Source organism: Rhineura floridana, chromosome 21, assembly GCF_030035675.1.
Source record: "Rhineura floridana isolate rRhiFlo1 chromosome 21, rRhiFlo1.hap2, whole genome shotgun sequence".
In the NCBI taxonomy this organism is placed as follows: Eukaryota; Metazoa; Chordata; class Lepidosauria; order Squamata; family Rhineuridae; genus Rhineura; species Rhineura floridana.
Window position 1 is genome coordinate 11142107 of NC_084500.1, and position 17624 is coordinate 11159730.

At 45.9% G+C, this 17624-nt stretch overlaps 1 protein-coding gene across 1 annotated transcript in view; it reads left to right on the plus strand.

The window, feature by feature from the left end:
- The window catches only part of NOS2 (nitric oxide synthase 2), a 41454-nt gene that overhangs the window by 15916 nt on the left and 7914 nt on the right, over positions 1-17624 (plus strand). The window contains exons 11-23 of the mRNA XM_061604943.1: positions 1489-1683; positions 2121-2203; positions 2848-2992; positions 4556-4660; positions 4763-4812; positions 6048-6222; positions 8369-8501; positions 9461-9539; positions 9911-10089; positions 11879-12042; positions 13356-13566; positions 14828-14915; positions 16932-17053. Of these exons, the coding sequence (XP_061460927.1) occupies positions 1489-1683; positions 2121-2203; positions 2848-2992; positions 4556-4660; positions 4763-4812; positions 6048-6222; positions 8369-8501; positions 9461-9539; positions 9911-10089; positions 11879-12042; positions 13356-13566; positions 14828-14915; positions 16932-17053 (1729 nt within the window). The remainder of the gene's footprint in view (positions 1-1488; positions 1684-2120; positions 2204-2847; positions 2993-4555; positions 4661-4762; positions 4813-6047; positions 6223-8368; positions 8502-9460; positions 9540-9910; positions 10090-11878; positions 12043-13355; positions 13567-14827; positions 14916-16931; positions 17054-17624) is intronic.

Consider the following 17624-nt stretch of genomic DNA (forward strand, 5'->3'; position numbering starts at 1 on the left):
GAGCACATGCACACCGTGCAGAAGTTCCCGGGTTCAGTCCTCGTCACCTCTGGTTTAAAAAAGCTATGGGGGTGAACCCCTCTCTGCCTGAGACCCTGGGGAGCTGTTGCCAGTCAGAGCAGGCTGTACTAGGCTACATGGACAACTGGCCTGACCAAATCCTATTTAAGGAAGGGCAGTGGCCCAGCGTACATGCTTTGCATGCAAAAGGTCTCTGGTTCAATCTCCAGCATCTCCAGGTAGGGCTGGGAAACAGGTAGGGCTGAGACCCCGGAGAATCACTGCCAGTCAGTGTAGACAGTATTGAGCTAGATGAAACCAGTGGTCTGACTCAGTACAAGGCAGCTTCCTCTGTTCCTATGCTGGTCTCCTTCTGCAAAGTCCAGAAACTTCCACTGGTTCAGTTCGCACGTAACACTGAGCCAAATTATGAGGACTAGAATCTTGTTTTATTTTTAGAGGAAGAGATGTAGCTCAGATGTAAAGCATGTACTTTGCATGCAGAAGGTTCCAGATTCAATCTCCAGCATTTCCAGTCATGACTAGGAATGTTTTCTGGCCTGAAGTCCTGGAGAGCCGCTGCCAGTCAGTGTAGACAAAATGAGCAAGATGGACCCAGGGTCTGACTCGGTATAAGCCTGGTCCCCAAGTTCCTATTTAAATTAGATTATTTACTTGTTTGCTTGTTAGTTTGTGTTATTAGCAAATATTTCTATACCACCAAACGTTTAAAAAATATCAAAGTGGTGTGAGCCACAGAACATTCTTCAATAAAATTTTATCTATAAAAACAAATGAGAATAGCAAATCGATTAACAAAATGAATTATCAACTTAAGGGAAAGAGGAAGCCTGGGTGAACAAATGTGTTTTTAGGCTGGCACCTGAACAGCAACACCAATACTGTAGGTGTCTGCTTGGTATTTACTGGGTGTGCATTCCAATGGGCAGCTGCCGCAACACTAAAATCCCGGTTGCATAACCTCTCCCTGCAGGGAAATCTGAATGGATTCTCAAGAAATAACCAATGCTGTCTCAGCTCCCTGCAAACTTTTTGCACATAAATCAGTGCTCAATAAACAGCCATCTGGAAGTAAGAGTCGTGCTCCATTTTGGTTGTGTGCTGCACTGTTTCCGTTCTGCTGCAGCTCGTCTTCTGTCAAAAACTATATTACTCATCCCTGTGGTGAAATTACAAAATTTATGTAATTTATATTAAATTATATTGTCATTATGTTATTCCACCCTATTTAATTCAGTCCAAAGGAAACACAATGCAAAGGGAATGGGGAACATAATTGATTATATATTGTTTGCGAACTGAAGGCAACAATGACAACAGCTGATGCTGATTGTATTCTCTGGATTGATTTCCATTCTGGACATGGGAAGAATAAGCAAACATTTGTGCTCCTGTTTCCATTTTCATCAGATTTCTCCGCCATCCCTATCTAGAATTGACCACTGAGAGCTTCTGTGTCTCTTCCAGAAACGAAACGTCACCATCATGGACCATCATTCTGCTGCCGAGTCATTCATGAAGTACATGCAGAATGAATACCGGATTCGAGGGGGGTGTCCGGCTGACTGGGTTTGGCTTGTCCCCCCCATCTCGGGCAGCATTACCCCTCTCTTCCACCAGGAGATGTTGAACTACATCCTCTCCCCGTTCTATTATTACCAGGTGAGCAAAACAAGCTGAAGTTTTAAGAGGGTAGGGAGAGTGCATCTGTGAGAAAAGGGTCCCTTTGGCTTGATCCAGCAGCCAGGCTGTTCCTATGTTCTTATGAGTAACAGTGAGGGAGGGCTGATGCCTTCATGCCCTGCCTGTGGGCTTCCTGGGGCTGTTTGATTGGGCACTGTGGGAAACAGGATGTTGGATGAGATGGGCCTTCTGATGTTCTTATGTGGTCCATGCAGGCATCTTTCTAACAAAGCTGCATCTTCAGTTCAGTCTTAATGGTTGGCTTCCTGAACAGATGGGAAAAAATGTACAATATGTTACAAGCCCACCAATACTGTAATCTTGCCATTAAATAGCGCCCTCCTTGCCATCATCAGCCTAACAAATATATCCTGGCAACTGTTCTCTTAAAATATTCAACTTTCTCCCTGTTCAAGGTGGAGGCATGGAAAACGCACGTCTGGAAGGACAAGGGACGCAAGCCCAGGAAGAGAGAGATAAAATTCCGCATCTGGGTCAAGTATGTTTCCGGGACCAAAGGGGGGACCATTCTGCCAACAGAAGGGCGGTTTCGGAAAATGCCCCCATGTATTGAAAGAGCATGTGAGGGGAGTCACAGGAGTTAGCCTTGCTCTCAACCAACACACCCACTATCTGTGTGTTCATAGCAGGGCTGTGTGACCTACTTACAGAGGACAGTCCTCTGTTTGAAGATGTCCTCTGTGGAAGGGCTGTCCAGCCCAAGGTAACGGACCATACAACGAAAGAGCAGGAGGGATCTTGAGGTTGTCCATCGATAGTTAGCAGCCTTTGCACATCTATTTTTATTGTTATGTCATGATAACACGGAGGCAGGCTGTCACTGGTGGTACCAGAGTTGTGGAATGCCCCTCTGTTGCAATACAGAGGCCCATCAGTATTGGCATCCTGCCGGCTCATGAAGACAAGCATTTCCCTGACTTCCTGACTTGAATCTCCTGCTTCGATTGTTTTCACTTTTTTAATGGGTTTATTATATATATTTTAATTATGAATGTTTTAATGTAGCTGTTTTACTATATATTTTAATTAGCTGTATTTTTATAATTGGTTTTCTTCTTGCTATTTTGCTGTTGGCTTTTGTTTACACAACTGACAAGTAGTGTATGGTTCCTCATTTCTCAGGGCGGTGCTTTTTGCGTCGTCACTAATGCGTAGGGCCACAGCAGGGAGGGTCAAGGCAACCGTCCTGTACGCCACAGAAACAGGAAAATCGGAAACGCTGGCCCGGAACCTTTGTGACCTGTTCAACTGTGCCTTCAATACCAAAGTAAGAGGTCTCAAGCTCACCTTTATTTTATTTTTTCATGAGAGAGAAAAGAAGAGTAACTAAGGATTGGAGTAAAGTTTGAGTCACATCACTTTTAGAGGTGAACCTACCTAATTCACACTGAACAAAATAATATGTGAACCAAAACACAGCCAGCCTTTAAAATTCACACTTATCTGAGTTTTGCATTGCAGTTCCTCAGCCAACACAGTAGTGTAGTCGCAAATGCAGAAGTGCAGGGTCCCTTCACAGCCATGCCCCCCGGATTCACGGTCTTTTCTGCAATTACAGAATTATAGAACCAGAATAAAACTGCGGTGTGCGTAGGTTTCCCCCTGCTCAATCTCTCTCTGGAGGCTAAACATTGCCAGAACAGTTTTGATTTTAAGAATTATGAAATGAAGCCAAGTGTGGGACTAGGGTTTGGAAGACCAAGCTACTTTGCCATGAAGCTCACTTCTCACTGACCTAAGAACCAATCAGCCTGAAAGGGGAGGTGTGTATTAATTACTGAGAAGAATCTTCTCAATGACTGATGTACCTCCTTTCACTCTGATAGGCTCCAATCAGCATGAAAGGAAAAGGAAGTGTGTTGTTAGCCAAGTGAGAAGACTTTTCTCAGTGGCTAACATGCTCTCCTTTTATGCTGATTGGCTTGTATGTAGGGACTCTGCTAGGACCCTGCTCCCAAAAAAGTAAGGGGTCTACAACCTCCCATGACCCCGAACGACTACACCCCTGGTAATGTGTATAAATATGCATATAAAATGCTGATACATTTTCATGAGGACTAAAATTGCAAAATTATGTGCAAATGTGGAGAACCTAATATTTGAAAAATAAGAAGCTGAGAGGAACCAAAACTGACATATTTGCCCATTCCTAATGATAATAAAATGTGGAGTGTCCTCCACACCCACATTGCAGGGGACACAAATGATTTATTTGATTTATTTATTAAATTTAGATCCCACCCTTCCGGGGTGGCACATACGTAAGTCTTAAAACAGTACAACATGTCTAAAAACTAGGGCTGTGTGCAGTCCTCCTGATCTGCCCATGGCCCTGATCTGTGGGCCCTGAGGAGGGCCAACCTGCCCTGTCCCAAGCAGAGGACTACCTGTCCCACCCCAGATCCACCCCGGAAGTAATTGGGGGGGTGGGGCTGTGGGTTTTTTAAACCCTGTATTAAGTTAAAATAAGTTTTAAAATATGGTTGGGAGGGGCCCCCCTTGAGAGCAGGTTGGTGGCACATTGCTAGTCATTGCTCCCTCGCCAGCAGCATCTCTGCACACAGGGAAGCCACATACAAAGGAGCAGTGGCACTCTGGACAGCTGCTGCCGGTCAGTGTTGATGATACTGAACTAATTGGACCAACAGTCTGACTCATTAAAAAGCACCTTCCTGTGTTCCGAAGAGGCAATATGGTCTTTGCGCTGAAGAAGGTTCCCCAGTCCTCTGGTAGATGGACATAGGGCTCAATATACTTTATCCAGCAAAACCTGGTCTCCTTTTCCCCCCCGTGTCTACCAGTGGCTTATAAAGTCTCCTTCCCCTTGTAGGTTATCTGTATGGACGATTACGATCTAAGGGACCTTGAAAAGGAAACTCTCCTCCTGGTGGTCACCAGCACTTTTGGAAACGGCGACTCGCCGAGCAATGGAAAAGTAACTTTTCTCACACACACAAAATAAAATGGATTTCCATTGTTAGTGACATTGTCAGCGCAATGTAAATGGTGTTTCTCCTTTTTTGTTTGTTTGTTACAGATGTTGCAGAACTCCCTGCTGTCTATGAAACAACTGAGTAACAAATTCAGGTAACTAGATTTTTTTTGGGGGGGGAGGAATAGCAGTCTTTCACCTACCATATTGTGAGGTTTCTAATCATCTGACCTTTCTGTTCTGAGATCAGGTTTTTCCTGCTGTTCCTATTAGGAACATAGGATGCTGCCTTATACCAAGTCAGTCCATTGTTCCATCTAGCTCAATATTGTTGACACTGACTGGCAGCGGCTCTCCAGGATTTCAGGCAGGGGTCCCTCCCAGCCCTACGTGGAGATGCCAGGGATTGAACCTGGGACCTTCTGCATTTGCTCTGCCACTGAGCTATACTCTCTTTGCTGCTTCCTCTTGGGTTACCATGTTCTCTGAGATTTTTTAAAATAAATGTTTTCAATTATTAGGGTTGCAACTTTTATTAAACCTGTTAGTTGCATTTAAAAGAAAGCATTTTGATTGACCAAAAATACGTCTCCAATTTTATAAGGCAGCAGGTTTTTTAAAAATTATATTGCATAGACTTCACTCACATGCAAGAAAGGATGCCTCTTTTCAGATATTGGACCTGCTCACATGCAACACTAAACCCTAAACTGTGGGTGATTAACTATGGTTTGGTAAAACAATCCCTGTTCTTAAACCACATAGCTTGAACTTGTCCCCCCCCCCCAACAAGCCACAAGGTTAACTATGGTTTGTTTGGTTTGGACACTGCCGGAGGAGATGGAGGGAGGGAGTGCATGAATCCAAAAGTTAAAAATGTCTTTTAACACTAAACCGTGTTAAACCCAAACTGTCCTGATACCTACTATTAACATGTGTATCCATCATCTAAAAACAAAGTCTGGTTTTAGAACTTTTGCTTTTTTTCACATATGCATATTTGATTATTTGAGTAATCAACTAAAACACAAGATTAATCAACTGAAGGTTTCTTTAACAAGGTTAAAACACTATTCGTTATTCCAGTGGTAGAAAACCTCAGGACTGGGCACCAAATCTCTCGGATTCTCTGTCTGGCCCTTGGAACTCACCGCCCCAGCATTGCACCCTGACTGTTTTGGCCTGGCTGGATTGTGTCCTTGAACTCTGATAATATCTCTTGCTTGTTTGGATGGAAGACAGAGAGTGGTGTGTGTAGAAACTAGCCTACTGTACACAGGCAAAGGTGCAGTATTAGATGTTTCTAAATCACTCACCAGTCGCCACACACCACCCTGTCTTTTTAATTGTATCAAGGAAGACTGTTAATGCACCTCTCTCCTTGCAACAGATACGCTGTGTTTGGCCTGGGTTCCAGCATGTATCCAGAGTACTGTGCCTTTGCCCATGCTGTATACCAAAAGCTCACGCAGCTGGGGGCGTCTCCACTCACCCCGATGGGCGAAGGGGATGAACTCAATGGGCAGGAAGAAGCTTTTCGAATGTGGGCAGTCAATACTTTCAAGGTACCTACAGTAACTAGTTCCTGGGGATTGTACATGGGGGAGATGGGGGGGTTCTATTGTTGGGCTGGAGTGGTGGAAATAATAATAATAATAATAATAATAATAATAATAATAATAATAATAATAATAATAAAATTTTATTTGTGAGTCGCCTATCTGGCTGAATTAACGGCCACTCTATGTCAGGGAAGGTGTGTAGTTAAGTGTTTCCCCAGCCTTGTTCCAAGAATTCGGGTGGGGGGGATGAAATTAGGAGTTCAGAGATCTGGAACAATAGCCAGCCATAAAAAGCCTTTGCATTGACCCAGTATGCCATCCTAGCAAACTCATTCTCCAAGCGTTGGTCCTTATGTATCCAAAACGGCACCAACCATGCACAGGAGCAGCGAGAGGACATTAAGAGGGAGATGAACCCCAAAACAGGCCAATAAAGACTGAGCATACTCTGCATACTGAGTGTCTAGGAGTGGCAGTTCTGGAAAATATGGGGGAAGAGGGTAAATGGAATGGAGTATTGTGGAGTATCTGGCTAGCTGGCATTGTATGCTGTAACATTTTGTTGCAGTTCTCACTTGGAAACGCTAAAAGCTTACTTAACAGAGTATTACTGCATTTGCAGTGTCAATTCCTCCTCAGACCATCAAGCTTGGGGTGAACCCAGGTCTGGATATGCGTGATGCATCTGATTGTCCCAGCCTTGCCTTAATAGTAGGACAGAGAAGTTTACGTCCCCACTCAACCATGGAACCCACTGGATGGCTTTTGATCAATTCATTACCTCCCAGTCTCAGTTACTAATTTCTACAGTAATGATAATCTTTATTGTTGAATCCATCTGGAACTAGATCAGTGCAGAATCAGTGTGGAATATCAGGGGAGATTTGACATCACTTAGTGCCCCCCCAGATGTGGGACTGTCACCTCCCATCAGCCCCAGCCAGCATGGCCAATAGTCAGGGATGATGGGAGTTGTAGTTAAAAAAAAATCTGGAAAGCCATAGCATAGGGAGTTGGGGAAGGGTACAAAGTCTCGGGGATAGGGTGAGCAACTGCATATACTGAAGCACATGCTCTTATAATTAAGTAACTGTTAGGTCTGCTTGGGAATTCTGGCTGTGAATTGGCGGACAGCTCCTGGACTAGTTATTTATTGCTGTGCCTCAGCATTCCTCAACTGTAAAATGTGACCAAATATCCTCTAAATGGTATAAATGCAACATTGTGCACATGTAATGTGTGTGTTATGTATTTTAATGCGCCACATGTACTATGTGGCTTGCCTTCATGTTGTCATGTGTACTTTTGGGTCCCGCTTTCTACTAGTGGCTTGTTTTTGAGTTTGGGTGGCCCCACCGTGGCCCATTAGGTGGCCATGCCACTGCGCACCCACCACGCACAAGACTCCATCCATAGCCCCACCTGTTCATGCACGAGAACATTCTTGTTTATCTGTGAAATGTTGACAACTATAGGAACAGAGGAAGCTGCCTTATGCCATCTAGCTCAGTACTGTCTACACTGACTGGCAGGAGCACTTCAGGGTTTCAAAACAGGAAGCCTCTCGCAGCTGTACCCAGAGATGCCAGATCTGGGGCCTTCTGCATGCAAAGCAGTTGCTCTACTGCTATGGCCCTTCCCCTGTGTGAACATAGGTGAGCCGAGCCTATTCAGGGCCATCCTTCCCGAACAGGCAAACAACGTTGTCCCTTTTGTGTCATCCCACAAGAAATCATTGAAATTTCAGTGCTGATGAGGTTGTTCTTGGAAATCCTTCCCCACATTCCTGCCCACCCCGCTACTTTTTGGCTTAGCCCTACAGAAGAATGAAGGTGATGCTTTTGCATTTGCATTTACATTGGATTGAATCATAGAACAGTTAGAGTTGGAAGGGGCCTATAAGGCCATCAAGTCCAACCTCCTGCTCAATGCAGGAATCCAGATCAAAGCATCCCCAACAGATGGCTGTCCAGCTGCCTCTTGAATGCCTCCAGTGCCAGAGAGCCCACTATCTCTCTAGGTAAGATTGAAAGAATCTTTTTGAAAAAGGTTTCAAATTAATCAATTGAAATGAATGTATTTGCTTACAGTCCACGCTAAACAGCCCTCCATAATTTTAGTCTTATCTCCTCTTTTTGTATTTTCAAAGATTGCCTGTGAAATTTTTGATATCCGTGGAAAGAACAGGATCCTGGTTCCAAAGGCCTATACATGTAAAGAAACCTGGGACCCAAAGGATTTTAGGATTGTTTATGACTCTCAGCATCTGGATTTGGGCAAAGGTATAAACACAGAAACATAGAATTGTTGAGTTGGAAGGGGCCTGAAAGGCCATTGAGTCCACCCTCCTGCTCAATGCAGGAATCCAAATTAAAGCATACTCAGGTGGCTGTCCATCTGCCTCTTGAAGGCCTCCAGTGTTGGAGACCCTGCCACCTCCCTGGGTAATTGGTTCCATTGTTGTATCGCTCTAACAGCTAGGAAGTTTTTTCTGATGTTCAGCCGAAATCTGGCTTTCTGCAAGTTGAGCCCATTATTTTGTGTCCTGCACTCTGGGATGTTCTAGAAGAGATCCTGGCCCTCCTCTGTGTGGCAACCTTTCAAGTATTTGAAGAGTGCTATCCTATCTCCCCTCGGTCTTATCTTAAGGCTAAACATGCCCAGTTCTTTCAGTCTCTCCTCATAGGGCTTTGTTTCCAGTTCTCTGATCATCCTCATTGCCCTCCTCTGAACCTGTTCCAGTTTGTCTACATCAGTGTGATGTCCAGAACTGGACACAGTACTCAAGATGATGCCTAACCAGTGCCGAATAGGGGGGAACTAGTACTTCATGTGATTTGGAAACTATACTTCTGATAATGAGGTGTAAAATAGCATTTGCCATTTTTGCAGGCACATTGCACTGTTGGCTCATATTCAAGTATCCCCTATCTTATAACTGTCCATTTGGTTTATTTTTCCAAGGTGTAGTACTTTGCACTTATCTCTGTTAAATTTCATTCAATCTCCTTCCACCCTGCCTGAAACCAGGTGTGGGGAACCTTTGGCCCTCCATATGTTGCTAACCTACAATTCCCATCATCCTTGGCTATTGGCTGGGGCTGATGGGAGTTGTAGGTTAGCAAAATCTGGAGGGCCAAAGGATCTCCATACCTGCTGTAAACAATCTCCTGAGCAAGGGCATCATCCAGAATGTTCTAGAATTCAATTTAGCAACGGCAACTTTTTTTCCCCTCCACAGCACTCGGTGACATCCATGGGAAAAACGTCATTCCAACGAAGCTCAAATTTCGGCAGAATCTGCAAAGTCCAAAGTCCAGGTATTGCAGTCAGATGCTGAGCATCATTGCTTTTTAAAATATATATATATATGATTTTGGAGATCATGTGGACTGGAGACCTGAGGACTGGACAGAGGGGCCCATTGGGCTGCATTTGGCCCATAGGCTGAAGGCTACCTACACCAGTTGCAGTTTTTCATCCTCCTTCAGCCAAGTGAAAAATCCCCTTGTGCTGCGATTTGACATTGTTTCCCATAAATGGCCAAGACGCTTTCAGGGGAATCGAAATAAGAGACAATACTTCTCCGCACCAGGCACTTGAAGTGTATCCTGTCCCATGGTGTCAACAAGGAAATCCTGTGACGGTTGACTTAAGACCAGTCTGGTGTTGTTGTTTTTTGTCGTTTCAGTCGGGCTACCATCCTCATTAAGCTTTCCTGTGAGACGAATCAGGAAGTCAAGTATCTACCCGGAGATCATCTTGGGATCTTCCCTGCCAACCATAAAAGTCTTGTAGATGGCATCATTGCCCGTATCACAGATGCGCCTCCGCCGGACGAGATCATTAGGCTGGAAACACGTCGTGATCGTAAGTTACGGACCTTAGACAGGAAAGCATTAAAAACTAGGTAATGGGGGAGCAATTTGCAATTTGCAAGTAAATCACAAGGGGCGAAAAGAGCTGTAGAACTTCAAGTTGTACCCTCTAAACAAAACTACATGTTGTAGCCAATGTCAGTCTGACCAGGGGTACATCACTGAAGCTGACAGACATGACCAACTTAGGTTGGTTAGTGTCAGTGGGTCTACTATAGGGATGGAAAGATCTGTCAGTTTCACCTATCAGTTTCTCATTTTTTAATCTTAAATTCAGTTCCCCTCTTTTCTGCAACAATTTGCTATCCCCCCCCTCCGAAAAAATCCTCATGAAAATTCTCCAGCATTTTAGTGCGAATTTCTCCTAATAAACACATTTTTGTAGGCAGTGTTGACTAATGGACACAGTTTTGCAAACCATTTTTGTCATATGCGTTTTTCACTCATATATTCATTTTTATGCATGCTTTCCCCTCCTACGTGCAGTTTTGTAAACATTGTTCGGTTGGCGAACGGCATTGCAAAATTTGAGTAAGTGTGAATTTAGAATGATGGCTGTGTTTCGGTTCTCAAATTGTTTTGGAAAGTGAAAATTTGAAATGCAAAATGAATCAAAATTCTCCCCCATCCCCAGTCTACTCTTAGGATTTAGCTGAATACTGCCCTAAGGGCACCTGCAGACATCCTTTTTATTGCGCATTTATGATGATTTGTGCTCACGATGGTGTCTGGGCGGTTATACGCAATCCCACTTTCAATAGTGTTTGTACTGGCAAACATTTCAGAGTGGACATACATTGCTTAATTTTCAGTTGGTGAATGTCCTGTTCAGCTTCCTGCTGAAATCATGTGATTTTCATACCACAAATGTCCCATTGTTGTTTTTTTGGTCCTGAGTTGTTGTGCTACAGAGCAAGAGCACCCCTCCAGATAGCAATAAGGCAGTAACTTCGGGGAAGCATTGCAGAACAGCTAATAAAGTGGAATAGATGTGCGGACATTCCAGTATAAATCCACCGCTAATGCACTATTATCGCGTTAATAACATGCTGCAAAATACATTTGCAAAAAAACAAGGTGCCATTTGCAGCAACATAAAAAAGGCTTGCAGAATGGGGGAGAGCAGCCGGAAGTTGTTTGTCAGCCCACAGGAAATGAAATGAACGAAGGGAGGAGGAGGGAGTGGGCATGGAGAGGGGAACAATTGACACACCCACCTAAAAGCATTGGAGCAAAGCATCTGCAAGCACTAGAGATATGGAGTGAAGATGTTTTTTCCATCTGTTTTCATATTATCAGAGGATTGGGTTAGTACGGATGTATGGGGGGGGAACTGTGTGATAGCTTTTGTTTGCCAGTAACGTCATGTGAACCATGCAAATTAAAGGGGTACGTGAGTAGCACCAAACACACACTAAACCACTGTGTATATGAGCCCTTAGTGGTGCAATTAGGTAATTTTAGATCCTGGCCTTATTAATCTTCCAGAGGACTATCTCTTTAGATGGAACATCTATGCACATTCTTGGAAATGTGGTAAGCCTGCTTTATGCGGGAGGCCCTTCCTATTCCATCTAGTTGAGTCTGACCCAAAGCTCTTCCCTAACGGTACCACTAACTGGAGTTGGCTGCTGAGCTCTAACTAAAGCTTTAGGGCCGAAAAGCGATCACACCTATTTCTTGGTCTGCCTCGATCTGTATGTGAAATCCCCTCCCCAGCTGACTTCCTCTTCTGGAGATCTGAAGATGTTTCTTCCCCCTCATTTCCTCTTCAATTCCAGGGCCCTACTGGGCGGCAGACAAGAAGTTTCCAGCCTGTACCCTCTCCCAAGCCTTGATGCATTTCCTGGATGTCACTACACCCCCTTCCCAACAGTTGCTCAGAACGCTTTCCCAGCTGGCAAAGGGAGAAACAGAGAACAAAAGGCTGGACCTCTTAGGCCATGTGAGTTCTGGCATGATCAAAGGGGAATCCCTAAAATTTGCCTGCTGGGTAGGGGAGGCTTCTGCAGGGTGCTTGTTTTTCATTTGCTAACATTGCCACTGCATTGTGGCTGGAGATGTAAGGAGGCAGGGATTTGTGTCTCGTCCTGGGCTCACTGCAATCAGCACTGTTTCCATTCGGTTTCTGCTAAAACTATGGCCAAAATGTACATCATTAATTATGTCATTAATTTAAATCCATTTTGATGGAAGGGAAATGCCCCAAACAATGCAGTTTATAGTTTAATTATTTACATTAGATTCGCGGATTAAAACAACCCCTAATAGCAAATATCGCTTGTATTCTCTTCTGTGATTTCTGTTCCATGACTCTGATAAGCAAGTGAATTGAGGGAACTTCCACTCTCATTTCCATTTCTGACGGAATTCACCAACATCCCTACGTGTAACCCCAGTTGATTGATTAATAGATTAAAAATCAAAACTAAGAAGGGGGCTGTGATTGATCAAGGAGCACTGACTGGCCACATTGGCAAAATTCAGGATCACGGTACAGTTGCTGTCAGACAAGAGCCCTATTTGGGCGTGACATAGGAAGCAGCCTCATACTGAGTCAACCGGTGGTCCATTTGGCTCAGTATTATCTACTCTGGCTGGCAGAGGCTCTCCAGGGTTTCAGACAGGAGACATTCTCAGTCTCACCTGGAGATGCCAGCACTGTTGCACTCCCATTCTGCTTCCAGGCTTTCCATGGTCATTTGGTTGGCCACTGCGAGCAGAGCTGGCATTAGCCATGCTTGGGACCTTGGGCACCAGCCTGCCCCAGGCCGCAGCACCTGCATCAGCCCCTTAGGGAAGCCTCGGCCGCCATCTTGGTTGATGGCAGGCATGCGCCCCTGATAAAGCCAGCATTTATTTCAAGGGAAAGGTAGGTGGGGTGTGCAGGCGGGCATTGTGGGCCTGTGCAGAAGTAGGGTGGGTGCCTGGGAGCTCCCTGTCTGCAATCTGCGGCAGGGTCAGGAGCCAACGCCATCGCAGATTGCTGAAATGAGCGTTACCCACCCACCCTCCCTAAGGAGGGGCCCTCAGCCAGGGCCCAACCTGGCCGCCTTCTGGTGCCAGCCCTGACTGCGAGAACAGGGTGCTGAACTAGATGGGCCTTTGGTTTGATCCACCACCAGTCTGGATTTTCTGATGTCCTTCATTAAAGGAGAAGGAGGCTGGCTCCGTTCTGAACTTGAGAAGATTCTCTGATGCTTCTGGAAGACGTCCAGGCTAAGCGGTCCACCCATCTCTGTATGTTTTGCATTTTAGAACTTGGAGGTATACAACAAATGGAAGTTTCACAACAGCCCCACCATCTTGGAGGTCTTAGAGGAGTTCCTGTCTGTTGAGGTCTCAACGTCTTTCCTCCTGTCCCAGCTGCCTTTGTTGAAACCCAGATATTACTCCATTAGTTCCTCGCAGGATCAGGAGCCTGGAGAACTTCATCTGACAGTCGCTGTGGTCACCTACAGGACCAGAGGTAATAGCTGCATCCTGAAGCGAGACGCCACACAGGAGTAACTCAATTGGAGGCTCGTCCATGGGGAGGGGGCATTGGGGCACTGCCCACCAATGTTAGCTGGCCTTCAGCCAGCCCTCACCTATCTGCCTGCCTCCCTGCTTACAAAATCAGTCTGGGGGTGGCTCTGGTTGTCAGCTTCCTCTATAGTCTCAGTATTGCCCTTGTAGGTCTCAGCAGGGAAGAGGATGGGGGGGGGGGACATTTGTCCTCCAGGGTATTAGCTATGCCTCCTAACTTTGCAGATGATACAAATTGCGAGGGACAGCTAATATCCTGGAGGACAGAAACAAAAGTCAAGGGAATCTTGATAGGCTGGAGCATTGGCCTGCAAACAACAGAATGAAATTTTAACAGGGATAAGTGCAAAGTTCTACACCTAGGAAAAAGAAACCAAATGCAGAGTTACAAGATGGGGCATACTTCGCTCAGAAATACTACACGCAAGAAGGATCTTGGGATTGTTCTTGATCACAAGCTGAATATGAGCCAATAGGGCGATGTGGCTGCAAAAAAGGCCAGTGCTATTTTAGGCTGCATTAACAGGAGTATTGTTTCCAAATCATGTGAAGTACTAGGTCCTCTCTATTCAGCACTGGTTAGGCCTCGTCTTGAGTGCTGAATCTAGTTCTGAACACTGCACTTTAAGAAAGATGCAGACAAACGGGAACAGGTTCAGAGGAGGGCAATGAGGATGATCAGGGGACTGGAAACAAAGCCCTATGAGGACAGACTGAAAGAACTGGGCATGTTTAGCCTTGAGAAGAGAAGACTGAGGGGCGATATGATAGCGCTCTTCAAGTACTTGAAAGGTTGCCACACAGAGGAGGGCTGGGATCTCTTCTCAATCGTCCCAGAGTGCGGGACATAGAGCCAGTTACTTAGGGAGGTGGTGGGCTCTCCAACACTGGAGGCCTTTAAGAGGCAGCTGGACAGCCACCTGTTGGGGATACTTTAATTTGGATTCCTGCATTGAGCAGGGGGTTGGACTCGATGGCCTTATAGGCCCCTTCCAACTCTACTATTCTATGATTCTATGCATTAGTTGGCACTGCCTGCCATTGGCTCTGGCTTCACCTACTTTTGGGGCTCCCTGCTGGAGTATGGGACTTGGCAAATGCCCAACAATGCCAACACTTGACGCCAGTCCTGATATTGTCTTCATCTCATGTTAGCACCTCATGACAAAATAGATGTTGTCTTTTTCCCTTCCTCCTTTCAGATGGAAAAGGTCCAGTACATCATGGGGTATGCAGCACCTGGCTGAACACTCTCGACTTAAGCAAGACAATTCTGTGTTTTGTACGCAGGTAATGAAGTAGCCAAGAACTGGATAACAGGAAAATTTTGGTGAATTCTCATGTCTTTCTGTGCAGGCCTTTCCTGATCATGCATAAGACGCATGAACTTGATTTTATGCTTTTGCCGCCCTGAACAACAACAAAATCTACATCATAACATGCACACAGAAAAATAGGATTAAGGACTTTAGCCTTCTCCCTGACATGCTACTTGTCTAAATGTGGGGATTTTTTTTTTAAAGGGCGAGCATTGAATCATGCAATGTAAAGGGCCAAAGTGGTGGATGGTACTGAATCCTCCCACAGCTTTTACAACTCACCCCCAGTCCATCTCTATAAGTGTTTAGTTCAAGCTACAAAGTGCTTTTGCTTATGCAGCCAAAACAGCTCCACCACTCCCATTCTGCCTCCACTGTTGGAGGCAATATACCTCTGAATTCCAGGCACTGGAAACTGGGGTGGGAGAGTGCTGCTGCACTCAGGTCCTGCTGGCAGGCTTCCCATTGGGGCATCTGGCTGGCCACAGCGAGAAGAAGATGCTGGAGTAGATGGGCCCCCTTTGGCCTGATCCAACCGCAGGTCTCTTCTTATGTTCCTAGGAGTAACAATGAGGGAGGGATGTTGCTTTTGCGCCCTGCCTGTGGGCTTCATGGAGGAATGTGATTGGCCACTGTGTGGACAGGATGCTGGATGAGATGGGCCCCCTTTGGCCTGATCCAGCAGGTCTCCCCTTATGTTCTCAACCGGGAGGTATCAGGGGACTTGGGGGAGCCCCAGCCTGCAAAAGTACAACGAATCTCTAGGGGAAGGAACCTGGAGGGGGGGAGGAAAGAACTCCCAATTAGGGCTGGGCATGCTCCGTGGTCATGGAATGCTGATTGATTGGGGGGACAGAAAACCTGGAGTGAGTGGGAATGGAATGGATTGGGTGGAATCTTGCAGCATCTTATTGCCAGTCCCCTGCGTCCTTCCAGTTCTACAAAGCGGAGCTTCTGTTTCAGGGAAGAGGAACCATTGGCCCTCCAGAAATTGTTGGGGGGCTAGAAATCCTGTCATCTCTGGCCATGAGAACCACACTTGTGGGGGGGGGGAGGAAGAGAGACTGATGGGAGTTGGAGTCCAGCAACATCTGGAGGTCCGCAGGTTCCTTTTCTTTACAACACCCTGATAAGGTAGCTCAGCTTTTTAAAATATCAAATATTTGTATAAATTGTAAGCATGCACACAACGTATAAAAAGAAATTGCCTCCATATGCACAAGGGGGTGCGTGTTACATGTGAGGGACTGAGGCTGTTTACATACCATGCGTATAAAACACATTATTTTCCCCAAAGAATTCTGGGAACTGTAGTTTGTTGAGGGTGCTGGGAATAGCAGCTCCATTGGAGGCAAATTACAGTTCCTAGGATTCTTTGGGGGAATTACGTGCTTTAAATGTATGGTGTGTACGCAGCCTGAGGCTGAGCTAAGATCACCTAGTGAGTTCAGGAGAGAGATCAGAGTTGAACTGTGGGCTTCCTGGTTTGACCCAGGAGCTCATTTAGCCATTCCCCTCATAGGAACAAGGGAAGTTGCCTTACACTGGGTCAGACCCACTGGTCCACCTTGCTCAGTATTGCCTGCACTGACTGGCAGCAGCACTCTGGGATTTCAAACAGGAGTCTTTCCCAGCCCTACCCGGAGATGCCGGGGATCGAACCTGGGACCTTCAGCATCCAGAGCAGAGATTTGTGTCACTGAGCTGCAGCCTATCCCTCAAAATTAAAACAAGATTCTAGTCCTCATGACTCTGAATTAAGGACTGATTTAAATAGGCCTTGTCCTCCTTTGGGAGGAAGGACAGGCTGTAAATTTAATAAAGGAATACTGGATCAGACCATTGCTCTGTCTAGTTCAGTATTGTCTACACTGACTGGCAGTGGCTTCCCAGGATTTCAGACCATGCTCTGCCACTGAACTGCTGCCGTTCTCCACTTCTGATGAATAACGGAACGTGCTCCTTGGTGGTGCTTGCTTTTGTCTAGCGCTGATGGATTCCGGCTCCCCAAAGACCCAAGCAAACCATGCGTCCTGATTGGGCCGGGCACAGGAATGGCGCCGTTTAGAAGCTTCTGGCAACAGCGTCTCTACAACTTGGAAACGAAAGGTAAGAGATGGCATCACGTCACCGGCTCCTTAGCCATGAAAATTAGTAGCATAGATCAGCAGTGTAGGTTAGGGCTGCGCACACACCACACACCATATGTTGAAAGCACACGTCTTTCCCTAAAGAATCCTGGGAGAGGTAACTCTGTGAGGGGTAAACTACAACTCCCAGCACCAGTAACAAACTGCAGTTCCCGGGATTCTTTGGGGGGTCATGTGCTTCAAACGTGTGGTGAGTATGCAGCCTGGGTAATTTTAGACTCTGGATGTGATTTACAAGGCATAGTGGTGGGCTCTTTAGAGGTTAACCCATATCTCTTCACTTGCTTTGAAATGTGGTTAGCCAGCCCTGCTATGTTGGGGGGGACCCCCCTGCCCCTGAGTGGAGCCGTGGACATTTGACATTTGACCAAAAGACTTGCCCTGACGGCGCCGGTGGACCAGATATTGAAAGGGGTAGTGGGCAGGCGATTAAACAGGGCATGGGACAGGCTAGTTTTCTATATGCAGGGATTTCTCCACTGCAGGGTTGGGGAGCCTTTAGCCTTCCAGGTGTTGCTGCAGTACAACTC